The 25,674-nt window shown below is 36.2% G+C and overlaps 5 protein-coding genes across 5 annotated transcripts; 2 read left to right on the plus strand and 3 right to left on the minus strand.

Annotated features, from left to right (window-relative positions):
- Window positions 1–1,608: 1,608 nt before the first annotated feature.
- On the plus strand, window positions 1,609–2,067 carry GCK72_022460 (uncharacterized protein; the record flags this gene model as incomplete). The annotated part of the gene is made up of 3 exons (XM_053734838.1): window positions 1,609–1,663; window positions 1,758–1,870; window positions 1,921–2,067. 3 exons carry the CDS (start codon window positions 1,609–1,611, stop codon window positions 2,065–2,067), a joined length of 315 nt encoding a protein of 104 aa, XP_053578404.1.
- A 2,281-nt stretch (window positions 2,068–4,348) lies between these two features.
- On the minus strand, window positions 4,349–5,138 carry GCK72_022461 (uncharacterized protein; the record flags this gene model as incomplete). The annotated part of the gene is made up of 3 exons (XM_053734839.1): window positions 4,349–4,456; window positions 4,555–4,682; window positions 4,976–5,138. The coding sequence occupies 3 exons, from the start codon at window positions 5,136–5,138 to the stop codon at window positions 4,349–4,351; spliced, it is 399 nt and encodes a 132-aa protein (XP_053578405.1).
- A 10,676-nt stretch (window positions 5,139–15,814) lies between these two features.
- On the plus strand, window positions 15,815–16,340 carry GCK72_022462 (uncharacterized protein; the record flags this gene model as incomplete). Its single annotated transcript, XM_053734840.1, has 3 exons — window positions 15,815–15,898; window positions 15,943–16,062; window positions 16,110–16,340. 3 exons carry the CDS (start codon window positions 15,815–15,817, stop codon window positions 16,338–16,340), a joined length of 435 nt encoding a protein of 144 aa, XP_053578406.1.
- A 95-nt stretch (window positions 16,341–16,435) lies between these two features.
- Window positions 16,436–18,669, minus strand: GCK72_022463 (uncharacterized protein; the record flags this gene model as incomplete). The annotated part of the gene is made up of 7 exons (XM_053734841.1): window positions 16,436–16,926; window positions 16,974–17,603; window positions 17,651–17,839; window positions 17,885–18,108; window positions 18,152–18,304; window positions 18,367–18,534; window positions 18,590–18,669. 7 exons carry the CDS (start codon window positions 18,667–18,669, stop codon window positions 16,436–16,438), a joined length of 1,935 nt encoding a protein of 644 aa, XP_053578407.1.
- Window positions 18,670–22,236: 3,567 nt separating this feature from the next.
- On the minus strand, window positions 22,237–23,409 carry GCK72_022464 (uncharacterized protein; the record flags this gene model as incomplete). The annotated part of the gene is made up of 2 exons (XM_003096690.2): window positions 22,237–22,716; window positions 23,284–23,409. The coding sequence occupies 2 exons, from the start codon at window positions 23,407–23,409 to the stop codon at window positions 22,237–22,239; spliced, it is 606 nt and encodes a 201-aa protein (XP_003096738.2).
- Between the last annotated feature and the right edge of the window lie 2,265 nt (window positions 23,410–25,674).

Here is a 25,674-nt window from a genome sequence, read left to right on the forward strand (position 1 = left end):
AAAAACGAATTGAAAATGCTGAAAATCGGAAGAAAAAACCGAAAATCACGTTAAAATAATGCAAATTGATAAGAAAAATTTCCTACTCAGAAATTATATCAAAAAATTTTTAGAAGAAACAGCAAAAAATTAGAGAAAAACGAAGAAAAAATGAAGTCGGAAGAAGAAAAAATTATGAAAAATAGTTTTGCTAAATAAAGCGCTAGCGGAATAACGGAGTGTCGTTGCAAAAATACTTTTTGTTCAATTTTTTGATTAAAAATGTCAAAAATAGATAAAAAATTTCACATTACAAAGTTTCGAAACAATTTTAAATATGGAAAAAATTTGAAAAATTCAGATCTCACCGCACTGATTTGTAATTTTGTCGGAAATCAAGTTCAAGTCTATAGTTTGTAAATAACTTCAGAAAACAACTTTCGATTCGGTCGCTCGACGCTAACCAAAGAGAATGAACAAAAATGAAATTTTTAACTGCAGGAAGATGAGTTTTTTGGGTTTTCTGAAAAAAAGAGAGGCAATTGAAAAGAAAATTGATGATGGTAAAACTCATACTTGTCAAATGACCGGCCGGGCCTAAAAGCTTCAGGCCGGAAAAGGTCATTGAAACCAAAAAAAACAAAAACCAAAGACCCTTCTAACACAAATTATTGATTGTTTCGAAATAATTCCTTCCTGTTGAGTCATTGTGTTCCCTTCGATTTCACAATCTGTTTAACCGCTCGGCCCCCTTTTCATGAATGTCGACTGCCAACATCCCGACTGCCCTTCTCCACAGGCATCTCTTTCGTCCGAGTAGACGAAAACAGTGATACGGCAGAGAACAACCGTCCGAATAAATATGGAAAGAGTGTGTGTATTGGAGAGAGTGCTAGAGAAGCAGAGTAGTGGCTTCCTTCCACTACCGCTTTCTTTTCTCTCCAATTCATTCGTTACGATGACGCTCTTCTGGTTGAGCAGTCTACTTTTTTATTGATTTTTATTGAAGTCTAATTATTTCCTATAATTTTGCTTGTATGGTGGTGTCGTGGGCAGAATAAGGTGAGTAGCTTGATATTTCATAACATACAACGTAACATCACGATAATCAATAAGTGGCATAGCGTTTTTGAGTGCATTGAAAATAGTGATATTTTATTATAAAAGTTTTACAAAGTTGGGAATTGGGTCCGGCCCGGCCCGGCCCGGATTTAAGAAAAAGTATATTTTATTCCAATTTCTTGATGCAAAACTAGCTTTTGATTGAATTCTAAACTGTTGTCAAAAATACCACAATTTTAGAAAAACATTCAAAAAAAAATCAAAATTTCGTTCGAAATTTAGTCCAAAATATTTTTCGAACTTCAACCCCGGGTAAAGAAAAATGTCGATTTTGGCCATGCCCGGCTCATGACAATTTTGGTTTATACGTGCAAATAATCGGCAGCGTTGTTCGAAATAAGACTTTTAGAATGGACACTTCCTTGTACGTAGGTATCAACAGATTAATTTCTGTATTAAATGGCTTATTTTAGTACAAAAAAGATCGATTTGAGCTGTATACCTAATCATCCCTCAGATTTCCCCACTTTCCTCATTTCCAGCTAGCCATCTCACTCAAACGACGAAATGGATGCTCAAGATTTGTGTCGATGGGACATCATTCGAAGACATGAGGGAATTCGTCTAGCAAGCTTAAGGGAATTTTGTGAATATGCGTAAGATTTTAGAGAAGCGTTTGAAAATATTGACGGTTTGTTCTAAAGTACATATTTTAGTGGTCTTCAAACAGCAAACGGATGAAGAGGCACGCAGCCTTGTCAACACTGCAGTCAGCAACAAAATGATTGTGGAAGACGAGAAAACGACAAACTGCGGGAGAAAAATACAGGTTTATTCCCTTCTTCATATTTTATTTTACACGAATTACACATTTTCCAGATCTTCTCAAAAAATGTGAAGTCCTCGAAATGGAAAAAAGCAAAAGCCGTCAAACAACGTCATGAGATGTTTCTGGAACACATGCTCAGGAGAATGGAGGATGAACCAGCTTCCATGAAAAGAAAGTGGGTGACTACTTTTGTGTAAAGGTATTGGAAACTGACTGCTCAAAGTGAAGCAAAATAGTTGGAATAGATATTGAATTGTACTCAAATATACAAATAAGAGAATTTTCTCACTAAAACTGTAAAATATTATTTCAGATTGCGGAGCATTTCTGCACAACATCTCCCCATAATTTTATGATTTATTTTATTTTAATTCTGAATAAAATTTAAAATGTTAAATTTCAAGTGTCTTTTATTTTAATTTGTACGGTTGGCACTGTGTGTTCTTCGGAACTAAAATTTTCAGAAAGGAACTCGGACGCGCGTGCAAAATTTGAAGAATGGGAGAACGTCCAAAATGAGAAAAGTGTCTCGTTTCTCAGCGTCTCACCATCTCGCTGACTATAAATTATATTTTTTAAAGACGCATATCTTAACAGTGGTAAGCGTTATAGAAATATTGTCAATTACAAAAATATTCTACAAAAAATTTAGCACATTTTTGTAGTTGACCACTTTTTCATAGCTCCGCTCATTTTCAAGATACGAGCGTTCGAAATTTGGGAAATGGGAAAACGTACGAAAAGAGAAAAGTGTCTCGTTTCTCTGCGTCTCTTTTTCTTGCTGTCTCTTAATCACTATCTTTCGTTTTTTTTCTGATAATTTTTCATATTTTTTTGAAGTATATACCTTAAAAACCTTTAAAACCATTAAAATCCAATCATAATTATTTTTTTCAGTAACAAAATTCAAAGAATTCCTGATGACTCATTGTGTTGCCTTCTATTTCACAATCCCCTCTTCCCCTTCGGCCCCCTTTTCATGAATGTCGACTCTAATAACACAGCCGGCAATCTCCACGGGTCTCTTACTCCACCGCATAAAATAGAGTAGTCAGACGGGAAAAAACACGCGTCCGAATAAAACCAGAAAAAAAGTGTGTGTATTAGAAAGAGCGTTAGAGAAGCAGAGAAAGCTGTTTCCTTTTCGACCGCATGTTTTCCTCTCCACTTCATTCGTTACGATGACGCTCTTCTGGTTGAGCAGTCTACAATTTTATTGATTTTTATTGATTTCTAATTATTTTCTATTATTTTGCTTTTATGTTGGTATTGGTGTCTGAATAAAGTGAGTGGCTTGATATTTCAAAGGATATAACGTAACATCACGACAATCAATAAGAAGAATAGCGTTTTGAGTGTACAAAAGTAGTGATATTTAATTTAAAAAATTGAACTTTAAATTTTGTTCATTTCTGCTATGACAGTCTATGAAAAAAGTTTCCAAGATTTCGGGTTCTTTTAGGGCAGAAATTGAGAATTCGAAATTGCTTTTATTAACATTTTTCAAATTTTATCGAGATGGTTTATTCCAAACTTGTCGAATTTGTTAATGCCTAACTAGTGTTTAATTGAATTCGGAAGTATGATCAAAAGTTTTTAGACATTTTTGGAAAAAAATTCAAAAAAGTTTTAAAATTTTGTTCAAAATTAAAAAAAAGAACTTCAAGCCCTGGGTTGAAATCAATTTTAGACCCGGCCCATGCCAGATTTGGTTCATACGTGCAAAAATCAACAGTGTTGTTCAAAATAAGACTCTTTGGACGGGCACCAGCTAGCAAGTTACATATCGGTACAGAAAAGATATCATATTTTGGTTTTTTTTGTGTTGAAAACCTTGAAAATTTAAAATAGCTTCAAACGAATTAAAAAAAAGAATTTGAAAACGCTTTATCTAATAATACAGATCATTCACGTTGTCTAGTCCACCCCCAACAATATTTTACAGGAAAAAGAAGGTGCCGAAATGAAGATGTGACGTTGTACGCCTTTTGAAAGCCTTGCCAACAGAACTAATGGGTTACTGCTTGGCTGAGCTCATAATAGAACAGAGTTATTTGATAGAGGATGAAGAAAAAGAAGAACTGGTAAAGAAGCAGAAGAAAGTCAAGCGATCTCACCCAATTTCGGATGGTATGGAACCGGTAAAGCAGAAGAATCTCAATTTGGAAGATCAACGTTAGTTGATTAGAATATGTACTTTTCTTAATACAATTTTGTTCCAGAAGCTGTGGATTGAAGATCCTGAATTGGCAGCGGGTCGTGCTAGAACCCCTCGACCATGACGGTAACTTTTTCAGTTAGAGGGCATAGACTATAACTTTTTTTGATTTACAGAAACTAATGAAGAAGAAGATTCAGACTCACCTCACTCAAGTTGAATAAGAAGACGAAGAAGAATTGGTGGATCCAGGAGTTGATCATGAAGGTAAGAGAAGTTGGAGAGATGAAGTAAATCCTTTTTTTTTTCTCGCTGCTCTCTTATTCCCCTTCTAAGCGGCTGGCAGCTAGCGGCTCCACAGGGTACTGTAGTTTTGGTAGTGAGACCCAAATTGCATGAAACCAAGTAATTTGAATCGTATTGTTGAGCTGAATTCAAAAATGATATTTTATATTTTAAAAAACCATTCATTCGCTTTAAAAAATTATTTTAACAAAGTTGTGATTATAACAAAAAAATTTCTAACATCTGCTGCTTCCATCATTTTTTCTTGAACTCGAGAATCCGAGAAAATTGGTGTTGTGACAGACAAGCAAGTTGACGCTGACTCTTCCTCTGGCTCCATGCTCTCATCACTCAAATACGGAACAATTTCTAAAAAAAAAAGGATTTACTTCATCTCTCCAACTTCTCTTACCTTCATGATCAACTCCTGGATCCACCAATTCTTCTTCGTCTTCTTATTCAACTTGAGTGAGGTGAGTCTGAATCTTCTTCTTCATTAGTTTCTGTAAATCAAAAAAAGTTATAGTCTATGCCCTCTAACTGAAAAAGTTACCGTCATGGTCGAGGGGTTCTAGCACGACCCGCTGCCAATTCAGGATCTTCAATCCACAGCTTCTGGAACAAAATTGTATTAAGAAAAGTACATATTCTAATCAACTAACGTTGATCTTCCAAATTGAGATTCTTCTGCTTTACCGGTTCCATACCATCCGAAATTGGGTGAGATCGCTTGACTTTCTTCTGCTTCTTTACCAGTTCTTCTTTTTCTTCATCCTCTATCAAATAACTCTGTTCTATTATGAGCTCAGCCAAGCAGTAACCCATTAGTTCTGTTGGCAAGGCTTTCAAAAGGCGTACAACGTCACATCTTCATTTCGGCACCTTCTTTTTCCTGTAAAATATTGTTGGGGGTGGACTAGACAACGTGAATGATCTGTATTATTAGATAAAGCGTTTTCAAATTCTTTTTTTTAATTCGTTTGAAGCTATTTTAAATTTTCAAGGTTTTCAACACAAAAAAAAACCAAAATATGATATCTTTTCTGTACCGATATGTAACTTGCTAGCTGGTGCCCGTACAAAAAGTCTTATTTTGAACAACACTGTTGATTTTTGCACGTATGAACCAAATCTGGCATGGGCCGGGTCTAAAATTGATTTCAACCCAGGGCTTGAAGTTCTTTTTTTTAATTTTGAACAAAATTTTAAAACTTTTTTGAATTTTTTTCCAAAAATGTCTAAAAACTTTTGATCATACTTCCGAATTCAATTAAACACTAGTTAGGCATTAACAAATTCGACAAGTTTGGAATAAACCATCTCGATAAAATTTGAAAAATGTTAATAAAAGCAATTTCGAATTCTCAATTTCTGCCCTAAAAGAACCCGAAATCTTGGAAACTTTTTTCATAGACTGTCATAGCAGAAATGAACAAAATTTAAAGTTCAATTTTTTAAATTAAATATCACTACTTTTGTACACTCAAAACGCTATTCTTCTTATTGATTGTCGTGATGTTACGTTATATCCTTTGAAATATCAAGCCACTCACTTTATTCAGACACCAATACCAACATAAAAGCAAAATAATAGAAAATAATTAGAAATCAATAAAAATCAATAAAATTGTAGACTGCTCAACCAGAAGAGCGTCATCGTAAAGAATGAAGTGGAGAGGAAAACATGCGGTCGAAAAGGAAACAGCTTTCTCTGCTTCTCTAACGCTCTTTCTAATACACACACTTTTTTTCTGGTTTTATTCGGACGCGTGTTTTTTCCCGTCTGACTACTCTATTTTATGCGGTGGAGTAAGAGACCCGTGGAGATTGCCGGCTGTGTTATTAGAGTCGACATTCATGAAAAGGGGGCCGAAGGGGAAGAGGGGATTGTGAAATAGAAGGCAACACAATGAGTCATCAGGAATTCTTTGAATTTTGTTACTGAAAAAAATAATTATGATTGGATTTTAATGGTTTTAAAGGTTTTTAAGGTATATACTTCAAAAAAATATGAAAAATTATCAGAAAAAAAACGAAAGATAGTGATTAAGAGACAGCAAGAAAAAGAGACGCAGAGAAACGAGACACTTTTCTCTTTCCGTACGTTTTCCCATTTCCCAAATTTCGAACGCGCGTATCTTGAAAATGAGCGGAGCTCTCAAAAAGTGATCAACTACAAAAATGTGCTAACTTTTTTGTAGAATATTTTTGTAATTGACAATATTTTTATAACGCTTACCACTGTTAAGATATGCGTCTTTAAAAAATATAATTTATAGTCAGCGAGATGGTGAGACGCTGAGAAAGGAGACACTTTTCTCTTTTCGTACGTTTTCCCATTTCCCAAATTTCGAACGCTCGTATCTTGAAAATGAGCGGAGCTATGAAAAAGTGGTCAACTACAAAAATGTGCTAAATTTTTTGTAGAATATTTTTGTAATTGACAATATTTCTATAACGCTTACCACTGTTAAGATATGCGTCTTTAAAAAATATAATTTATAGTCAGCGAGATGGTGAGACGCTGAGAAACGAGACACTTTTCTCATTTTGGACGTTCTCCCATTCTTCAAATTTTGCACGCGCGTCCGAGTTCCTTTCTGAAAATTTTAGTTCCGAAGAACACACAGTGCCAACCGTACAAATTAAAATAAAAGACACTTGAAATTTAACATTTTAAATTTTATTCAGAATTAAAATAAAATAAATCATAAAATTATGGGGAGATGTTGTGCAGAAATGCTCCGCAATCTGAAATAATATTTTACAGTTTTAGTGAGAAAATTCTCTTATTTGTATATTTGAGTACAATTCAATATCTATTCCAACTATTTTGCTTCACTTTGAGCAGTCAGTTTCCAATACCTTTACACAAAAGTAGTCACCCACTTTCTTTTCATGGAAGCTGGTTCATCCTCCATTCTCCTGAGCATGTGTTCCAGAAACATCTCATGAAGTTGTTTGACGGCTTTTGCTTTTTTTCCATTTCGAGGACTTCACATTTTTTGAGAAGATCTGGAAAATGTGTAATTCGTGTAAAATAAAATATGAAGAAGGGAATAAACCTGTATTTTTCTCCCGCAGTTTGTCGTTTTCTCGTCTTCCACAATCATTTTGTTGCTGACTGCAGTGTTGACAAGGCTGCGTGCCTCTTCATCCGTTCGCTGCTTGATGACCACTAAAATATGTACTTTAGAACAAACCGTCAATATTTTCAAACGCTTCTCTAAAATCTTACACATATTCACAAGATTCCCTTGAGCTTGCTAGACGAATTCCCTCATGTCTTCAAATGACGTCCCATCGACACAAACCTTGAGCATCCGTTTCGTCGTTTGAGTGAGATCGCTAGCTGGAAATGAGGAAAGTGGGGAAATCTGAGGGATGATTAGGTATACTGCTCAAATTGATCTTTTTTGTACTAAAATGAGACATTTAAGACAGAAATTAATCTGTTGATACCTACTTACAAGGAAGTGTCCATTCTAAAAGTCTTATTTCGAACAACGCTGATTATTTGCACGTATAAACCAAAATTGTCATGAGCCGGGCATGGCCAAAATCGACATTTTTCTTTACCCGGGGTTGAAGTTCGAAAAATATTTTGGACTAAATTTCGAACGAAATTTTGATTTTTTTTGAATGTTTTTCTAAAATTGTGGTATTTTTGACAACAGTTCAGAATTCAACCAAAAGCTAGTTTTGCATCAAGAAATTGGAATAAAAAGATACTTTTTCTTAAATCCGGGCCGGGCCGCACCCAATTCACAACTTTGTAAAACTTTTATAATAAAATATCACAAATTCAATGCACTCAAAACGCTATGCCACTTATTGATTATCGTGATGTTACGTTGTATGTTATGAAATATCAAGCTACTCACCTTATTCTGCCCACGACACCACCATACAAGCAAAATTATAGGAAATAATTAGACTTCAATAAAAATCAATAAAAAAGTAGACTGCTCAACCAGAAGAGCGTCATCGTAACGAATGAATTGGAGAGAAAAGAAAGCGGTAGTGGAAGGAAGCCACTACTCTGCTTCTCTAGCACTCTCTCCAATACACACACTCTTTCCATATTTATTCGGACGGTTGTTCTCTGCCGTATCACTGTTTTCGTCTACTCGGACGAAAGAGATGCCTGTGGAGAAGGGCAGTCGGGATGTTGGCAGTCGACATTCATGAAAAGGGGGCCGAGCGGTTAAACAGATTGTGAAATCGAAGGGAACACAATGACTCAACAGGAAGGAATTATTTCGAAACAATCAATAATTTGTGTTAGAAGGGTCTTTGGTTTTTGTTTTTTTTGGTTTCAATGACCTTTTCCGGCCTGAAGCTTTTAGGCCCGGCCGGTCATTTGACAAGTATGAGTTTTACCATCATCAATTTTCTTTTCAATTGCCTCTCTTTTTTTCAGAAAACCCAAAAAACGCATCTTCCTGCAGTTAAAAATTTCATTTTTGTTCATTCTCTTTGGTTAGCGTCGAGCGACCGAATCGAAAGTTGTTTTCTGAAGTTATTTACAAACTATAGACTTGAACTTGATTTCCGACAAAATTACAAATCAGTGCGGTGAGATCTGAATTTTTCAAATTTTTTCCATATTTAAAATTGTTTCGAAACTTTGTAATGTGAAATTTTTTATCTATTTTTGACATTTTTAATCAAAAAATTGAACAAAAAGTATTTTTGCAACGACACTCCGTTATTCCGCTAGCGCTTTATTTAGCAAAACTATTTTTCATAATTTTTTCTTCTTCCGACTTCATTTTTTCTTCGTTTTTCTCTAATTTTTTGCTGTTTCTTCTAAAATTTTTTTGATATAATTTCTGAGTAGGAAATTTTTCTTATCAATTTGCATTATTTTAACGTGATTTTCGGTTTTTTCTTCCGATTTTCAGCATTTTCAATTCGTTTTTTTTTGTTTTTTTTTCTCTCCGTCGGCGTCGTTTTACATTTTCCCCTTTTTTCTCGCGTTTTTTTATCAACAATTCCGCCGAATTTCACCAAAATTACAGTTTTTTTGACATCCACTAGTCAAAGAATGTCTGAAAGGATGGAAAAATGAAGCATCGACTAGTATTGGAGTATTTGATGAAATATGCGGAGTAACTAATGGTTAGTGTTGAAATTTCACGCTAGATTAATCATTACAAAATCCAAAAATGACACTAGAACATAAGCAAGTGAGACACAGCTATACAAACCCGTGAAGTGTCGGGTCACAGGGTACACCGGGTCAGTTAGTATAGGAACACAGCAGTACGAGGTGTAAGGAACGCAACGGATTCGAATTTTCGGGGTCGCGTTGCGTACGCGTCGCGGTTGATATTAAAGGTACGACAAATGAACGTAAAAATCCTTGTCACTCAGCGAAGTCTTTTTGGCACGGTGCCAACCGTTGTGCGACGGAGCGCATTTCCGCGATCCCTACGCCTCGCAATGCTGTGCAGGAGGAATGCAACTACTACATATTTTCTGCCATACCATTGCAAAGTCATATAGATTATCAAATATTCCCCACCTTCTATATTTTGTTTGTCTAACTTCTGAAAATCTTATGAACAACTTTTTTCCAAATGATGAATGGGTTTGGTTATTCCCACTTCTATTATCACGTTGGTCGCTGTTACTGGATTCTTTGTTTCTGCTTCTATGAGTTCTATGAGGTGAGTTGAAAGAAGTTTCGGCGAGCAATTGAATTTCTCTCTAGATTATTGTCTTTAAAAAATGGTAAAATCTGAAGAGATAATTAATTTTTCAGTGAATGCCGACGTCTACTGACTTTGTTCCTCTCTTCGGAATATTCTATCTTTTTATAATATTTCATCAATCAAGTTTCGTCATGCTATTTTTCAATTGTATTCCAATGACGATTATGCCAAAACCATAGAATATTCCAGCCTTTTCTTTTTTCTCTTTTTTTTCCAACACTTTGAAATTTGACCACGGAATCTTTTTTGCGTAATACTTGTGATCGTGTTCAATAATTGAATTGAATAAATAAATGAATAAATCTCAAAGCGCTCATGTCTAAACGGTTGTTTCAATTCATTCAAAAACACTTATGGCATACTTATTCGATTAATTTCATTTTCATGATATTTCATTTATTTCCAATTGTTGATGTGTGTTTTTTTCATTCTTCTAATTTTTCTTCATCTGATGGTTTTTGAGAGGGGAAGAGTTACATAAATTAGAATAAATATAGTATTATTATTCTGTTAATAAATCACTAACGTATCTCCGTCAGAGCCTAGGTGTGCCAAAATTCATTATTTTGAAAGCATGACTAACAAAACAGCGACTAGAATTGCGCGCGTGCAGGTCGCAACTGCAGTGTCACACGGAGGTGGGTCTAGAAGCTCAAACGACTTTGGAGAGAAGAGTGCCCGGTTCCAACCGTTCAAATTTTAGAAAAAGGACACCCGAAATGAATTTTTTCAAATTTATTGGTAAAAATACATAAAGTTCTAAAAATAAAGAGTAGATGGTATGAATATGCAAGTTTCCCTCGTCTCGCTCCCGTATGATGCAATCACGATTCAGATCACTAAATATCCCATCAAGCACTTTCACTGAGAAGAGGAATGGCTCCCACTCTACAGGATTTGAGGAGATCCTCGCCGACAAGTTCCTCTATTTTTTTGAATACTTCCTTTGTGTAAGCACTCAGGTAACTCTCCACAGCTCGATATAATTCCATTCCTCCGAGCTACCGATCGTGTAGGCTGATGGAAGTGCATTAACGGTAGACCGATCTGAAAAATGGGAATGATGACGATAAGGTACAATTCGGTGTCCACAAGGAAAGGATATGGAACGTGACTTGAAAAAAATTGTTTTTGTTTTCTAGTGCTCATAAGTGTTTCTACACAAGTGGAGACTTACTGGCTTGTGATAAAACAAAACTTACTTTATCTTTTTTGTTCTTTCTCGGTCATCATATTCGGGCTGACGCTCTGCATTCAAATGGTGGATTTTTGATCCGCAGACGCAAGTATTTCCGATTCTGAAACTAATATAGTTTGTTGATAGACAGTAAACTTGAGATTGCACAATTTTTTTTCTAGAATGCACCGTATAAGCGAGATACCGTGTAAACTTCAAATGCATCAAACAGATCAAAAGCAGTTCTTCACAATCGTCCTATTTTGTGCTGAAATAAGACATAAAGCGAAAAATTACTGTGTCTCTGTGTTACTAGCTAGAAAGTGTTCCTGTTAAAAAGTCGTCAACTACAAAAATGAAGATCTGCTTTTGATCGGTGCGATCCATACAACAATTACCATCTAGTTTGATAAGTCACGATGACACACTCTCAATTTTAGATAATTTCAACAGAAAAAAACAAAATATGATATCTTTCGTTATGCAACTTGCTAGCTCGTGCCCGTACAAAAAGTCTTATTTCGAAAAACGCTTCTAATTTTTTGCACGTATAAACCAGACTTGCAACGGGCCGGACCGGAATGAAAATTTCTAGGGCTCGGCCCGGTCGGCCCGGAAGTTCAGTACTGAAAAAAGTTAAAATATTTTTTCGAAAATTTCCCGATTTTTTTTGAAAAATATTTCTTAAAAACAATTTTTTGTAAGTTTCGAAGGTTTTTGAAAAATATACTTGAGGAAAAATATGAAAGATATTCAGAAAATCAATTTTTGGACAAAAAATTGTAGTGAAAAAAGTTCAAAAATTCGAATCCGGGCCGAAACCGGGCCGGCCCGGAATTTTGCAAGTCTGGTATAAACCAAATTGGTTATGGGCAGGCCTGGCCGTAATCGATTTGGGTTTAAAAAAAGGAAATTTTGAAATGTTTCGAATTTTTTCCAAAAATGTCGGAATTTTTGATTATACTTCAAAATTCAATCAAAAGGTAGTTATGCATTAAGAATTTTGGTATAAAAATCTTGATAAATTTTCGAAAAATAAAAATAAAGGCGCATTCGATTTCTCAGTTTTAAATGAAACCCGAAATCTTGGAAACTTATTTCCACAGACTCCCATAGCAGAAGTAAACAACATTTTATTTTCAATGTTCACTTTTTTCATGAAATATTTATGATTTCATGCAGTCAAAACGTTATTCCACCTATTGATTATCGTGTTGTTATGTTGTATATTATGAAATATCGTGCTACTCACCGTATTCAGACCAAAAAACCAGCATACAAGCAAAATAATAGAAAATAATTAGAATTTAATAAAAATCAATTAAAAAAATAGACACTCAACCAAAAGAGAGTCATCGTAACGAAAAAGAATGAAATTGAGGGGGAAAACGATCGAGGAGGGAAGGCACTACTATGCTTTTCTGACTCTCTCTCCAATACACACACACTCTTTCGGTACACACACACACGCGCGCGGCCGATTAAAATCGGACGCGTGTGTTCTGCTGTCTCACTTTTCTCAGCCATTCGGTGGAGAAAGAGACCCGTGGAGAAGTTGTTGGCAGTCGACATTCATAAAAGGGGCCGAATCGTGAAACAGATTGTGAAATAAAAGGAAAAACAATGATACACGGTATATCCGTCCACTAATACGCCAAACTTTTCTGCCTCCCACCGCTTGAGAAACGCGTCAGTGCGCGGCTTGGCGCACTACGCGTTTTTAAAAGTTTTCCACTGAGGTTTCAGATTTCTTCGATAAAAACATGGTTTCTCATGGATTTTTCAATATTCGATTTTTCAATATTTTGCTTAATGTGATATTTTAAGTACAAAAACCTCGCTGGTGGTTAGATTTGAAGAAAGAAATTGTCTTTAAAAGAAATTTTCTACGAATTTTTAAAATAAAAGTCAGCGAAAACATATTTCGCGGCTTTAAAACAGTGTCGTTTTTTGTAAGAAGATATTTTTGAAAGGAATAAATATTATTTAGCAAAAAATTCTGAAGAATTCCCTTTTTTCTCTTAGTTTTTACTAGAATTAATGCCTATTGTCCCGGTCTCAATTTTTTGCGTTTTTTGTCCACAGATGACAAGAAAACTTTGCGAGGACTATATTATCATTGGATATTGTACAAATAACTTAAGAATCACGTAAATTTTGAGTTTCGTTCAAGTCTGCTGTATCTAGCTTCAGAGCGTCCCAGTAGCGGGGTTCTGGGGCATTATTTCGTGTTGTCAGACGTTTTCTAGTTGATAGAAGTCTACTAATGACCATTTTAACCTTTTCCATTTGTCTTCCTAAATCTTGATTTTTGACAGAATCAGCTCTAGTATTAGCGCCTTTCTCGTGCGCGGTGCCGAGAAACGCGTCAGATCGGTTGAAGGCGTATTAGTGGACGGATAGGGTGTGTGATACTCTCACTTTCCAATTTTTAAACGCGCGTATCTTAAAAGTAGGCGGAGCAAGGAAAATGTGGTCAACTACAAAAATGTGCTAAAAAAACACAAAAAATGTGATTTTTGTAGAATATTTGTGTAGTTGACAACATTTTTATAGCTTCATCCACTTTTGAACGTATTTTTATAGTGCACCTTGAACTGTCTTGGAATGGGTGAATCATGGTGCTTGCAGAGGGAGCTTCTGACTGATTTTTTAATCGAAGCGATTTTTTTGAACATTCAGCATCATCATTATCTGAGTAGGATGGTTCAACTATGTAAAAGTAATTTCTGTTCTTTGACTCAACATTGTTTTGTTGGTTTTTCTTCGATGTTTGATATAATGCAATGTTTCTTTATATCCGATTTGTTGTTTCTAAATCCAAAACATGAAATATTCTTTATTTGTCAATTCGTTTTGTGACGTCAAACTATATAATTTTTTCTATGAAAGGCAAATTTTTAGTGAGAGTGAAGGGAATAAAACCACTTCTATCTGAAAAAAGAAAAAAAATGCATTCCTCCCCACTAATCATTGTTTCTATCATAGTTGTCCGGAATCCGGATTCCGGAATTCCGGGTTTTTTTTGACATTCCGGTTCCGGTTCCGGATTCCGGAAAATGAAAATGTTCATTCCGGTTCCGGATTCTGGATTCCGGAAAATGAAAATTTTCATTCCGATTCCGGATTCCGGATTCCGGTTTTTTGAATTTTTTTCCGGAATCCTGAAGTTTAAATTTTAAATTTTTTTTTTGAGTTTTAAAGACAACTGCATTACTTCTTTTTCGGTTTTGAACCTCAAAAGTGGTTTTAAACTTTATATATCATTAAAAACACTCGAAAAAATGACTTGGCCTTGCAAATTTATCGGACCATTCCGGATTCCGGATTCCGAGAAATTCCGGAATTCCGGGTTTTTTCGTCATTCCGGTTCCGGATTCCGGATTCTGCATTTCGAAAATTTGATTCCGGTTCCGGATTCCGTATTCCGGAAAATCTAAAATCTCATTCCGGTTCCGGATTCCGGATTCCGGAAATAAAAATCTCATTCCGTACAACTCTGGTTTCTATCTTCTTCAAAATTTGCTCTCCTCTTCGTGAGTGTAATACAATTGTTGTCATTAACACAACTAAACTCCGCATTCCTACCCCTCTAGCGAGTAGATAACAGCTGTCGATTGATAGATAACAATTTGTGCTCCGCAAACATTGAGAGAGTGAGTGCGTTGAAGAGATGATTAGAAAATCAGAAAACATTCGTCCCCAGCCGGCCGTTTTCCTCGCCTTCCAACTCACAACTAACAAATTCCTTTCTGGTTAGGAATTTAAATTGATTTTTAATGAATTCTTGTCTATTTCTCTAGTATTCTGTATTTATTATGTTATTATTCTACTAAACTGTTTTAGTATTTGTTTTTGATGAATTGGTAAAACTCGTCAGAAGCTTGGACTATTCCTGAAGCATTCGTGTTTCAGTTTTGCCATCAAGAATGTGAGTTAATTGCGATTCTAAACACATTTTGACCATGATCTAGAAAAGGAATAGAGTTTTGAATAGAAATTCAATGTAAACTCATGTTTGTCTTTGGTTTTGCTTATAAAATTTGTGAAATTTTTTTTAGAAAATTCCAAAAAACACGTCCATGAGATTTGGTTATTTTCAGAAATTTTTACTTGAAAAATCTTGAAAGTTGCTATTTTAGTGTCAAACGTATAAAAAAAGGTTGAAATTTTTGGTCAAGCGGAATAAAAGTACTAATTTTTCCTCCATTTCATATTTCTGTAGTTTTAAAATTTCAATGATGGCTTAAAAACTTATTGGTGATTACGTGAAACTCTTATTAGTGATTACGTAAAAACTTCAAGAAATATCAAGAAAAAATAAAAAATTAATTGCACCAGTAGGAAGAATATGATAGATACTACCGTAGTAAAATGGAGATAGTATCTCAAAATTTGCCCCAAGTGATTTTTTATCACTCACAAAGTTATCTCTCATTTGAATGACTCCCTGGTCGGACCGACATTATACGCTTGATTTTTAGGGCACAGCGGTGATGACGCTTTGATGACGTGTTACTGTGTGGAAATGCGTCAAATATTGTCTGATGTTCCTCTACTTTTTCATCTTTTTGTCTACTGTCAATTATCTACACAACGAGCGTATGCTCATACCAGTGATTCTCCAGCCAAGTATGATTTTGAGTGAGGTTATCCCGCTTCACATATCGATCCGTCCCAACGAGGATGTAAGTAACACAATAATTTACCAGTTTAAATTTTCAAAGTTCAGGCTATTGTCTTCAATTCCCTAATCAGGGACAAGTGGGATCATGAAGAAAGAAGTAGGCTTCCTTTTGAAATTCAATCTTTGGTTTTGATCGATGTGAAATTCGATTATACTGGTTTTTTGGTAAGATAAATCTGATTGTAACCTTTCCAATGTATGAAGCTTTTTAGGTTACAATTAATGATGAGTGGCTGAAAATGTATGAGTACCGGTACCCAGTAACATCAGCGAACTTTCTAACCATCAAAGGTGACTGTTCGATGCGCTCGGTTTCCATATTTGAGGAGAAGGGAGAGGAGACAATAAAAGCAGCCGAATACCAGCAGCAGGAGACGGAGGAAACGGAAAAAGAAGAGAGAGAAGAAAAAGATGAGAGAGCGGATGAAAGTGAGAACAAATAAAGATTGTAGTGCAATTTTTATTCGATTAAGAGAAAGAATAAATGTTAATTCAGTTAAAAATGAAAATGATAGAAGTTATGAAATGAAATTGAAAATTAATTAGTTTTCTTTGTAGGTTTTTGAGGAGGGCGAGTTTGACGCTTTTTCGTTGGAGGTTCCGTCACTTGAGTGTCCTTCTGCTTTGTAGTTGTCCGTCTCCTTGTAGCGGAAGTCGTTTTGGGGGCAACGGTAGTGGTTTTCGGTGTAGTAGTTGACTTCTGTTTTTTCGTTGAGAACGTGGGAGTAGTGATTGGTTTTGCAGTGGACGAAGTACGTACTGGTCTCCCTCTAGTTTTTGAATTATTCTCAGGGACAGTTGTCGTAGTGGTTGATCGGGTTCGTCTTGTTTTCTCCTTTTGCGTTGTCGACATTGTCGTAGTAAAGGAAGGTGCACGAGTAGTTTTTTTTGATTTAGTCGTTCGGCTTGTGGATTTTTTTGTGGTTTTTTTCTTTCTTGTGACAGCTGATGAAGTTGTCAACTCTTCTTGTTGATTTAACAACGCTTGTCTCCAAGTTGTTCGAATGGTTATGGTAGAGGTTTCCACATCTAAAAAATGAAACAAATAACTTCAATTCAATGCATTTTTTAAATACCTGGAGCTTGTGCATTGTTTGAATCAACAAAAAAATTGTTTCTATTCGGACTTTGTACTTCTTGCGTGTTATCAGTCTCATCGTCCGAAGGATCATCATTGTTTCCATGTCGATTATATTGCATTGATTCGTTATCGGAGTCTTCTTCGAATTCATCTCTCTTATCTTCTTGACCATCATTTGCGTCTCTTGTCCCTGTGTCCTCTTCTTCTTCTTCTTCTTCTTCTTCTTCTTCTTCTTCTTCATCACTCTCCTCCTCGTCTTCTTCGTCTTCACAAACACAATCAGGTCTTGGGGAAGGAGTGGTAGGCGGGAAGTTGATGGGGTTTACTTGTTTACGATATGCAGCCATCTCTATGAGCAGACGATTGAGCAAGTATTTTCTATTGTGGAATCTCCGGAACATGTACGAAAAAAGATGTCCTTGTAGTTGGAATTTTTTCACGCCATAAAAGTTTTTCACCGACTTTTTGAATGCATTCCAAGTCGACTCGATTCCTTGCGTGTGAACGCGACGGTCCATGGGATCCACAAAGTTAACTTTATGATTCACCCATTTGTGATCATATTTTTGTTGTAGTGTCTTCAGACCACCGTATGCTTTCCACCCGTCTGAGACGATCAGAGTTTCTGAAACAAATAGTTGCGTCCCTCACGTTATTATTCAGTCAACTTACGTGGGCGGACATGTGCTTGGATCAAAGGAAACAGAGTTCGACGATTTCTTCTTGGTACCACGAACATGGCGGCTTTTCCAGTTCCTCTTTCGAGCATTCCAAATATCCATATTGTAGGCCGGCGCAGCATATGGCCCCGATGGTATTTAGCCTTATACATAGCACTTTCGTCTATTTCAACAATAGTTCCTTAACACAAAATTAAGTTGTTCATTGCTTTTCGTAAACACAAACCTGGTCCTCCGAGCATAATGTTTTTGTTCATTCCTGCTTCTCTTTCCCACCACTGCTGTGTCATGTCCCGAAACCATTCGTGGTAATCAGAAATGGTGTTTTCAGATGTTTCGAAGTACGCAGCGGAGTCCTTCGCTGTTTTTGTCGGATTTTCGATCCAATCAGCTGCGATGTACAATACTTTTTGGAGCGGAATACGGAGACCTTCGAAAAATGAGTTTTCTCTGAAAGGAAGTAATAATGTTAATAAAACAACAAAAGTATCACCTGATCGATACTTTACTGGACATCCCGTCGCTTTTGCATGTTGAGCAGCGCCAGACTAGCATATCATTTTTTTTACTGGAATCCTTGACCAGAGACATGTACTGGCTACACCAGTCCTGTTCACACTCGCGTTCGTTTGCGAGCAATCCATACCTGGAATAAAAATTGAAAAATATTTTGCGAGACATAATGAATAGTGTGATAATTAAACTCACGTCGCCACAAACTCAAGGGCTTTCTCTGTAGTTGTTGGATGATCCATTTCTCCGATGTACTCTTCTAAGTTTCTAGTAGTCAACTCCGCTAGATTGAGAAGACTGTTTGGTCCTGTGACCAAACTTGGGTCTACAATTGTAACTCTCGACTTCTGAACTCTTTTCCATCTGTAATAAAAGCAAAGACTTTCTACAAAACGGTTTACAAAGCAGATAAAATTACCTGGAAAGAGTTCCATTGCTCCACTCTACAGTAAGCAATTGATGCGGAAGAAGAAAAATCAGAATGAAACAGAAAATCATTTTGCCTTCACAATGATTTTTCACCCGCTGTGCCAGCGCTTTTATACTTGATCACCATCTGCTATGAATCGAAAATTTAACATCTGCTTCATTCTTTCGCTGTTGCATTTTGCCGTTTGACCATCTGCCACTCCCAGCGACCATCTGGCCCGTTTCATTCAAATTGATGATTGAATGTTTGAAATTAATGATTTCAGTACAGAAGATGTAATAACGAAATTCAACTCAAAAAAAAAACTGTGTACAGAAAAAAATTTTGCAAATAACATTCAAAGGACCTCGATATTTTCAAAGGACCCCTGTACTTTGAAGGGACCTCGATATTTTCAAAGGACCTCGATATTTTCAAAGGCCCTTGATATTTTCAAAGGACCTCGATAATTTCAAAGGACCTCGTTATTTTCAAAGGACCTCGATAATTTCAAAGGACCTCGATAATTTCAAAGAACCTCGATCGGACGGTAGAGCCGAAAATCTCTTAAAATCATGATTCAGAAACACATCAGCTTTCTTAAAAAGACAAAGATCCATTTGAAAAATGCCAGATTGAAGTGATTCGAATGTATCACAAACATATTTCAAGAACATTCCTTTTCTAGAGAAAAGGTGCAGGGTTGGGTGAAGACAGGGATGCGCGGAACGGAAACTGGAAATTCCGAAAGTTCCGAAATTTCCGACTTTTTTCGGGACTGTTTTCCCTCGGAACATTTCCGAATTTTATTTTCGGAACTTTCGGAAATTTCCGATTTCCGAGAAATTTTTCCGGAAAAACGTTTTTCCGAAATTTCCAAAATTCCATATATTTTCATAATGATAAAAATAAGAATTTGTGCGGAATCGAAAGAAATTGCTCTAAATCCTATTATCGGAATAAAAAAGTTCCGACATTTTTTCCGACGCGCAAAAGTCCCGCTACTGATCTCCGGGAACCTTATCATCTTGCAATTTCTGGGCACGGTTTCAGTTCTATTTACACTGATTTCGCGGGCAAAATTTTAAAAATACTACTTTTTCAATAAAATTTGACAGAAAAAAAAAACAATTTAAAAAGTAGTATTTTGATAAGTGGGCGTTCCCGGAGATCAGTGGCGGGACTTTTGCGCGTCGGTAAAAAATGTCGGAACTTTTTTATTCCCATAATATGTGAACGGTGCCAAAACGTCCCACCTGAGTCACAATTCACAAAATGTTTAGTTTTTACTGCACATTTATTGGATGTTGATTATGAAAATTTTGAAAAACCGAGTTTTCGATATTTCCGGAGTAATAATAATTCTGAAAATTTCCGAAATTTCCGAAAATGAAATTCGGAAAAGTTCCGATTTCCGAAATTTCCGAAATTTTTATTTCCGCACATTTCTGGGTGAAAAAACGGAGATCGCAGTAAGCTTATGATTTAAAATAAAAAAGGAACGGGTGGACAGTGACCAACTTTTAAAAAAAAAGAAGAGAAAAAAGGGGGAAGAAAGAGGAAAGAGGGGGGGGGGGGGGGCACTGCGACGCGTGTTTGAGGGGGAAAACTAGAGAAGAGAAAAAAGAAAGAGAGACATTGAAGAAACATTGTGCCCGCCAGAGAGTGGGTGAGAATGTTCGAAATGGTGATTTTGCAAATGCTTTCAATGATTTTCATGAAATAGATAGTGATTATTCAGGGGCATGCTTTTATTATGTATTCGGAGAAGGTTTTTCATTTTCATAGTTTTTTCGTAGTATGTCTCAAAATTATAACTGAAGAGTTGGCAGCTAGAAACGCAGGGAATTTTTGTGCCAACACATATTTTCACCGTTTCCTATTTCTGCTTTTCATAAAGTTTTTTCGTTAATTATAATGAAAAACATCAAAAAATCAATGAAAATCCGGTAAAATCTACTGAACAGAAGATGAGAAAAAGTCATCGAACTCTATAAACATACCAGCCGTTTAAAAAAAGAATAACAAGTTCCACTGTTAAAAAAATTATCGACGAGTTTTTTGAAGATCTGAAAAAGTACAGAGGGATTGAGATGAATTCAAACATGCTCACTATCAGATCGGAATTGAAAGACAAAAAAGAGGAGAGAGGAAGCAGACTCTATCACATCATTAGTTTTTGTGAAGAAAAAGAAGGAAAGAGGGGCGAGGAGACCATTTACTTGTGATTCGTATGGTTCAGGAGGGAACAGAGTAAACAGAAGTATGGGGGCACTGCAACGCGTGTCGAAGAGAAAAGAAAAATAGAAGAGACTCAGAGAAAAAAAACTGTGAAGAAATAGAGTGCCCGCCAAAGTGACACATCGCTGGGTATTATAAAATGTAAGAACATTGAGTGATTATTAGGTAACATACGTTCATTGTATATTGAGAGTGATCTACGTTCTTCAGTTTTATAGTTCACAGATTTAGTCTTAAGGGCTGACTCTCTAACCCAACCCAAAGAAACTTTTAACTAACAACTGTCAAATTTTCAGAAGTAAAAATGCTACTTGTTTTCAGGTTTAATAAGTTTTGTTCAGTTAAAATCGTGCATTTTTTAGAATCTCTCAGTTTGAAGTTAAGAATCAAATTCAGCTCGCTCTCAGCTTTCAGAAAAGTACCCACAAGCATAGATTCCGATCAGTTTGGGCCTCGACGCCGCGAAAACTACAGTAACCCAGGCGGTTTTTGCGTCGAAACCCAAAATGATCGGAGCCTATGCTGGTGGGTACTTTTCTGAAAGCTGAAAAAAAGCTAAACTTGAATCTCATTACAAAAATGTAGAAAAATTCAGACTTGCAACGGGCCGGGCCGGGCCGGAATGAAAATTTCCAGGGCCCGGCCCGGCCCGGCCCGGCCCGGTGGGCCCGGAAGTTCAGTACTGAAAAAAATTCAAATTTTCTTTTCGAAAATTTCCAGATTTTTTTTGAAAAATATTTCTTAAAAACAATTTTTTGTAGGTTTCGAAGGTTTTTGAAAAATATACTTCAGGAAAAATATGAAAAATTTTCAGAAAATAAATTTTTGGACAAAAAATTGTAGTGAAAAAAGTTCAAAAATTCAAATCCGGCCCGATCGGGCCGGGCCGGGCCGGGCCGGGCCGGCGGGCCGGCCCGGAATCTTGCAAGTCTGGAAAAATTGGGTCTTGTCGCAAAAACTACAGTTATCCGCGTAAATCGTGCCGGCTTCTCCCCCCAAAGTGCGTCTGGGACAAGATTTTTCCATTTTTTTGGGTATATAACTGCGTTCCGATTATTTCCCGGAAAAATTCAACAACAGACGAAAAACCAAGAAAGTTATAGAATTTCGAAATTTTTCGAATATCAATTTTGACGAAAACTACCGTCATCCAATGGATTTTTGTGCCTAATTACTTTTTTTGAACTTAGCAAAGAGCTTTCAGAAGAGTACCCACTACAATATGTTCTGATATCACATTGGGTCCCATCACGAAAACCGCCTGGGTTACTGTAGTTTTTGTGTCGAGACCCAAACTGCTCGGAATATAGGCTTGTGGGTAATTTTTTGGAAGCTTAGAACGAGCTAAATCCAACGAAAGAACTGGAAAAATCTTAAAATTGAAAGAGAACAAGAAAAAACGAAGTATAAATAATTTATTGATCAGTTTTTGGAATTTTCGTCGAGTTACAATCGATAGTTCCGCCTTTTCTTTTCTTGAATTCTACAACATTAAGTGAGGGCATTGGGTCAATATAAGCTTTTTGGATGTTTCTACTCACTACTTCACCGGTAAATGGGGTGGCGGGGAAACAGAGGACTTGGGGGGCGTGCCTAACTTTAACATCTTCATAATATCTATCACCTAACTCTTTAATCATTTCAATCCGATCCTTTGTACTTTGGAATGTGGCCGCGACCTTAAATATTTTGTCCATGAATTCGATATTCATGATTTTGAGGTGCTCCTGCGTCTTCTTCTCTTCTTCTGAATCCGCTGCCTCCGGAATCGGTGATTCTGAATCCTCCTCGTCATCCGAATCCGCGAATACGTCCTTGGAGACTTGTGACTCCAGCTTCACTGCTCCTTTTCGCCAATTCTGACGATTTTCCTCGTTTTTCTCGACGATTTCAGCCTGAAAATTGGGCAAAATGAGGGTTTTAAGATTTGAAACTTCAAAAAATGAGTTCACCGCTCTCGAATTACACAGAAACTCAATTTTCAGCTTCTGAATTACTGTAGGTCCGGTTGTGGGTGAACACCGTCAGAAAATTTGAAAATATTTGAGGAAAACAAGATTTTTAGGTTGAAAGTGATGGGGGATTTTGTTCTTGGTGAGAAAAATTGAGCTTTTGGAGCTTTTTTAAAACTAAAACTTCAAATTTTCACTAGAAATTTCAAATCTGATACATTGGCTGACGGATTTTTCACATAATCGGAGTTACAGTATTCCGTTGCTTGAAAATAGCGTTTTCAAAAAATTCAGAAAAAATGATGCAACTTTTTTATACTGAACATTTTTTTAGATAAAATTGTCTCAAAACTATTAAAGGTTTTTCAAAAAATAATTATTATTTTCACAGAGAAAATAGTTCTAAAACGTCATTTTTATCTCAAAAATCAAGTTCCGAACCAATTTTGTCTGTCTACATTCGTCAAATTTCCATATTTCCACTCAAAAAGCAACGAAACCCTAACCAACCTTCATCTTCTTTTCAGAATTCTTCGTATCGCCTCCAGAATTCATCAATTTTTCATTCATTCCGTCACCCTCCTTGTCCATGTCGACAATCTTCATATCCTTGGCGTCTGGGTAGGCGGCGGCCATGATTAAAACGATTTTTCTGGAAAAGAAGGATGATTCAGGGAAAAAGAAAGGACAGGGGGACAGAAAACGATTTAAAAAAAAACGAGTGACAGTCATTGAAAGATTAGAAGAATTCGATTCTTCCCACAGGCCATTGTCTCTTGAAAAAATGTGGGCGGGGCTTAGGCTATGGGGAAACCTTCTTAAATTTTCTGGAAACTTCTCCAATTATTGATTTTTGTCAGTTTTCAATGGAATTCCCAGATTCAACTTGTTGAGAGCTTTCTCTAAAATTCGATTAATTATCTATATTTTGGTCTTAAAGCAAAAATTTTTATCCCGACAAGCAAAAATTTACAGTTATAGAATTTCGAATATTTTCGAACATTAGAAAATTATGAGAATCATGAGAGAATTATTATATTTTTGGGATTTGTGAATCGATATGACTATGTGGGAAGACAAGATACTTCCAACTATCTTGGTGGAATTGGTGTATGACCTGTCCTCAGGCAAAAGACGTTCAGAACGGAGAAGAGTGACAAGAGAGATTGTGTATACTGCAATGACCTCATGATTCGCATGTGTTAGGGCGGGAACGGGTCAGCAGTAACCAACCTTTTTGAATGAGAAGAGAAAAAAGGGAGAAAAGCGAGTTGGCTGCAAGGAGGGGCACTGCAACGCGTATCGAAGGGAGGACATCTAGAGAAGAGAAAAAGAAACGGTGACGTTTGAAATTTCGAATGTGAGAATACTTTGAATGATCGTCATGAAGTAGATAGTGATGATTAGGTAACATACTTTTATTGTGTATTCAATATATTTTTTTATTTTTTTTTCGAAATCACTGAAAATACGGCAAAATTTACGGGAGGAAGAGTTTAGAAAAGAGTAAGTGAACTCTATAAATAGACGAAACGTTGAAAAAATGAAATTTAACTGTTTTTAGTCATTGAATAACATATCGACGAGTTTAAAGAAGAGTGAAAAAAGTACTGAGTGATTGAGATAAACTCATAATTCAAATGTGCTTAGAAGGAATTGAAAGACAAAAAGAGAGGAAGCAAACACTATCACATCATTGGTTTTTGGGAAGGAGGAGGAAAGAGGGGCGAGGAGACCATGTTCTTGTAATTCAAATGGTTTTGGAGGGAACAGAGTAAACAGAAGGATAGGGGGGGGGGGGACTGCGACGCGTGTTGAAGGGAAAAGAAAAATAGAAGAGACTCAGAGAAAAAAAGACTTTGAAGAAATAGAGTGCCGGCCAAAGTGACACATCGCTGGGTATTTCGAATGGAAGAATACTTTGAGTGATAATTAGGTGACAAACTTTTATTTTATATTTAGAGTAATCTACGTTCTTCAGTTTTAGAGTTGTCAGATTTTGTCTTAAACGTCGGACAAGAGGACCTTTCGAAATTCTCGAAAAAAGGAGAAAAAACATTTTAAATTAATTCTATATTACTGACGTTCCCTAATAACTCAAGAACGTTATGCCATTTTGAATAAATACATATTACGAACACATCCAATCCGCTACTACTTGTAAACTATGTGAGTGTGAAACAACTTCCCTGCTGGTATCATAATATTGATTTTTGATGAAGTGTGTAGATCACACGATCATTGTCATTTTTGTAGTTGGCAACTTTGTTGTACTTGAACATCCTAAAAAGTTACAGACAGTATATGTAAATAGCCCGAAAAAGCTCTCCACTTAGCACTGAAAAACGGCAACAATTGCGATAAATTCCTTTGACGATTGAAAACTTCTTATGATTTGCTCGCACAAAAAAGTTGGCAACTACAAAAATGCAGATCTACAAGTGATATACATAAACATTCCTTAAACAACATGTGACGTGATAAAATCAAAAAAGCCGTCTCACACTCACAAATTGACAATTTTCAACTCAAAATTGTCAATGTGTCGCATTCTTTTTATCAAGAAATCATGAATATCAAGATTTAGTCAACCATTTTTTTGTAGGAACACTACCATGAAAGTTACAGGTTGTCAAAGTGATTTCTCTCTGAAACCGACTTTTTTCAGAGCATATTAGCGAAATTTTGGAGTTTTTCTCTTTGAGAATCTATAACTTGCATGGTAGTGGCTCTACAAAAAATAATCAATTACAAAAATGATGTGCTAGACATGTTCTGTTCAGCATATACAAAATTGAGTTTATCGAACAATCAGGTGACAGCGAAATACAGTGTCAAACTTCGTCATTTTCCACTGAAAACAGCCAACGTTTACCCTTTAGAGCGGTAGTGTAGAAAACA

This window comes from Caenorhabditis remanei, chromosome X, assembly GCF_010183535.1.
Source record: "Caenorhabditis remanei strain PX506 chromosome X, whole genome shotgun sequence".
Taxonomy (NCBI): Eukaryota; Metazoa; Nematoda; class Chromadorea; order Rhabditida; family Rhabditidae; genus Caenorhabditis; species Caenorhabditis remanei.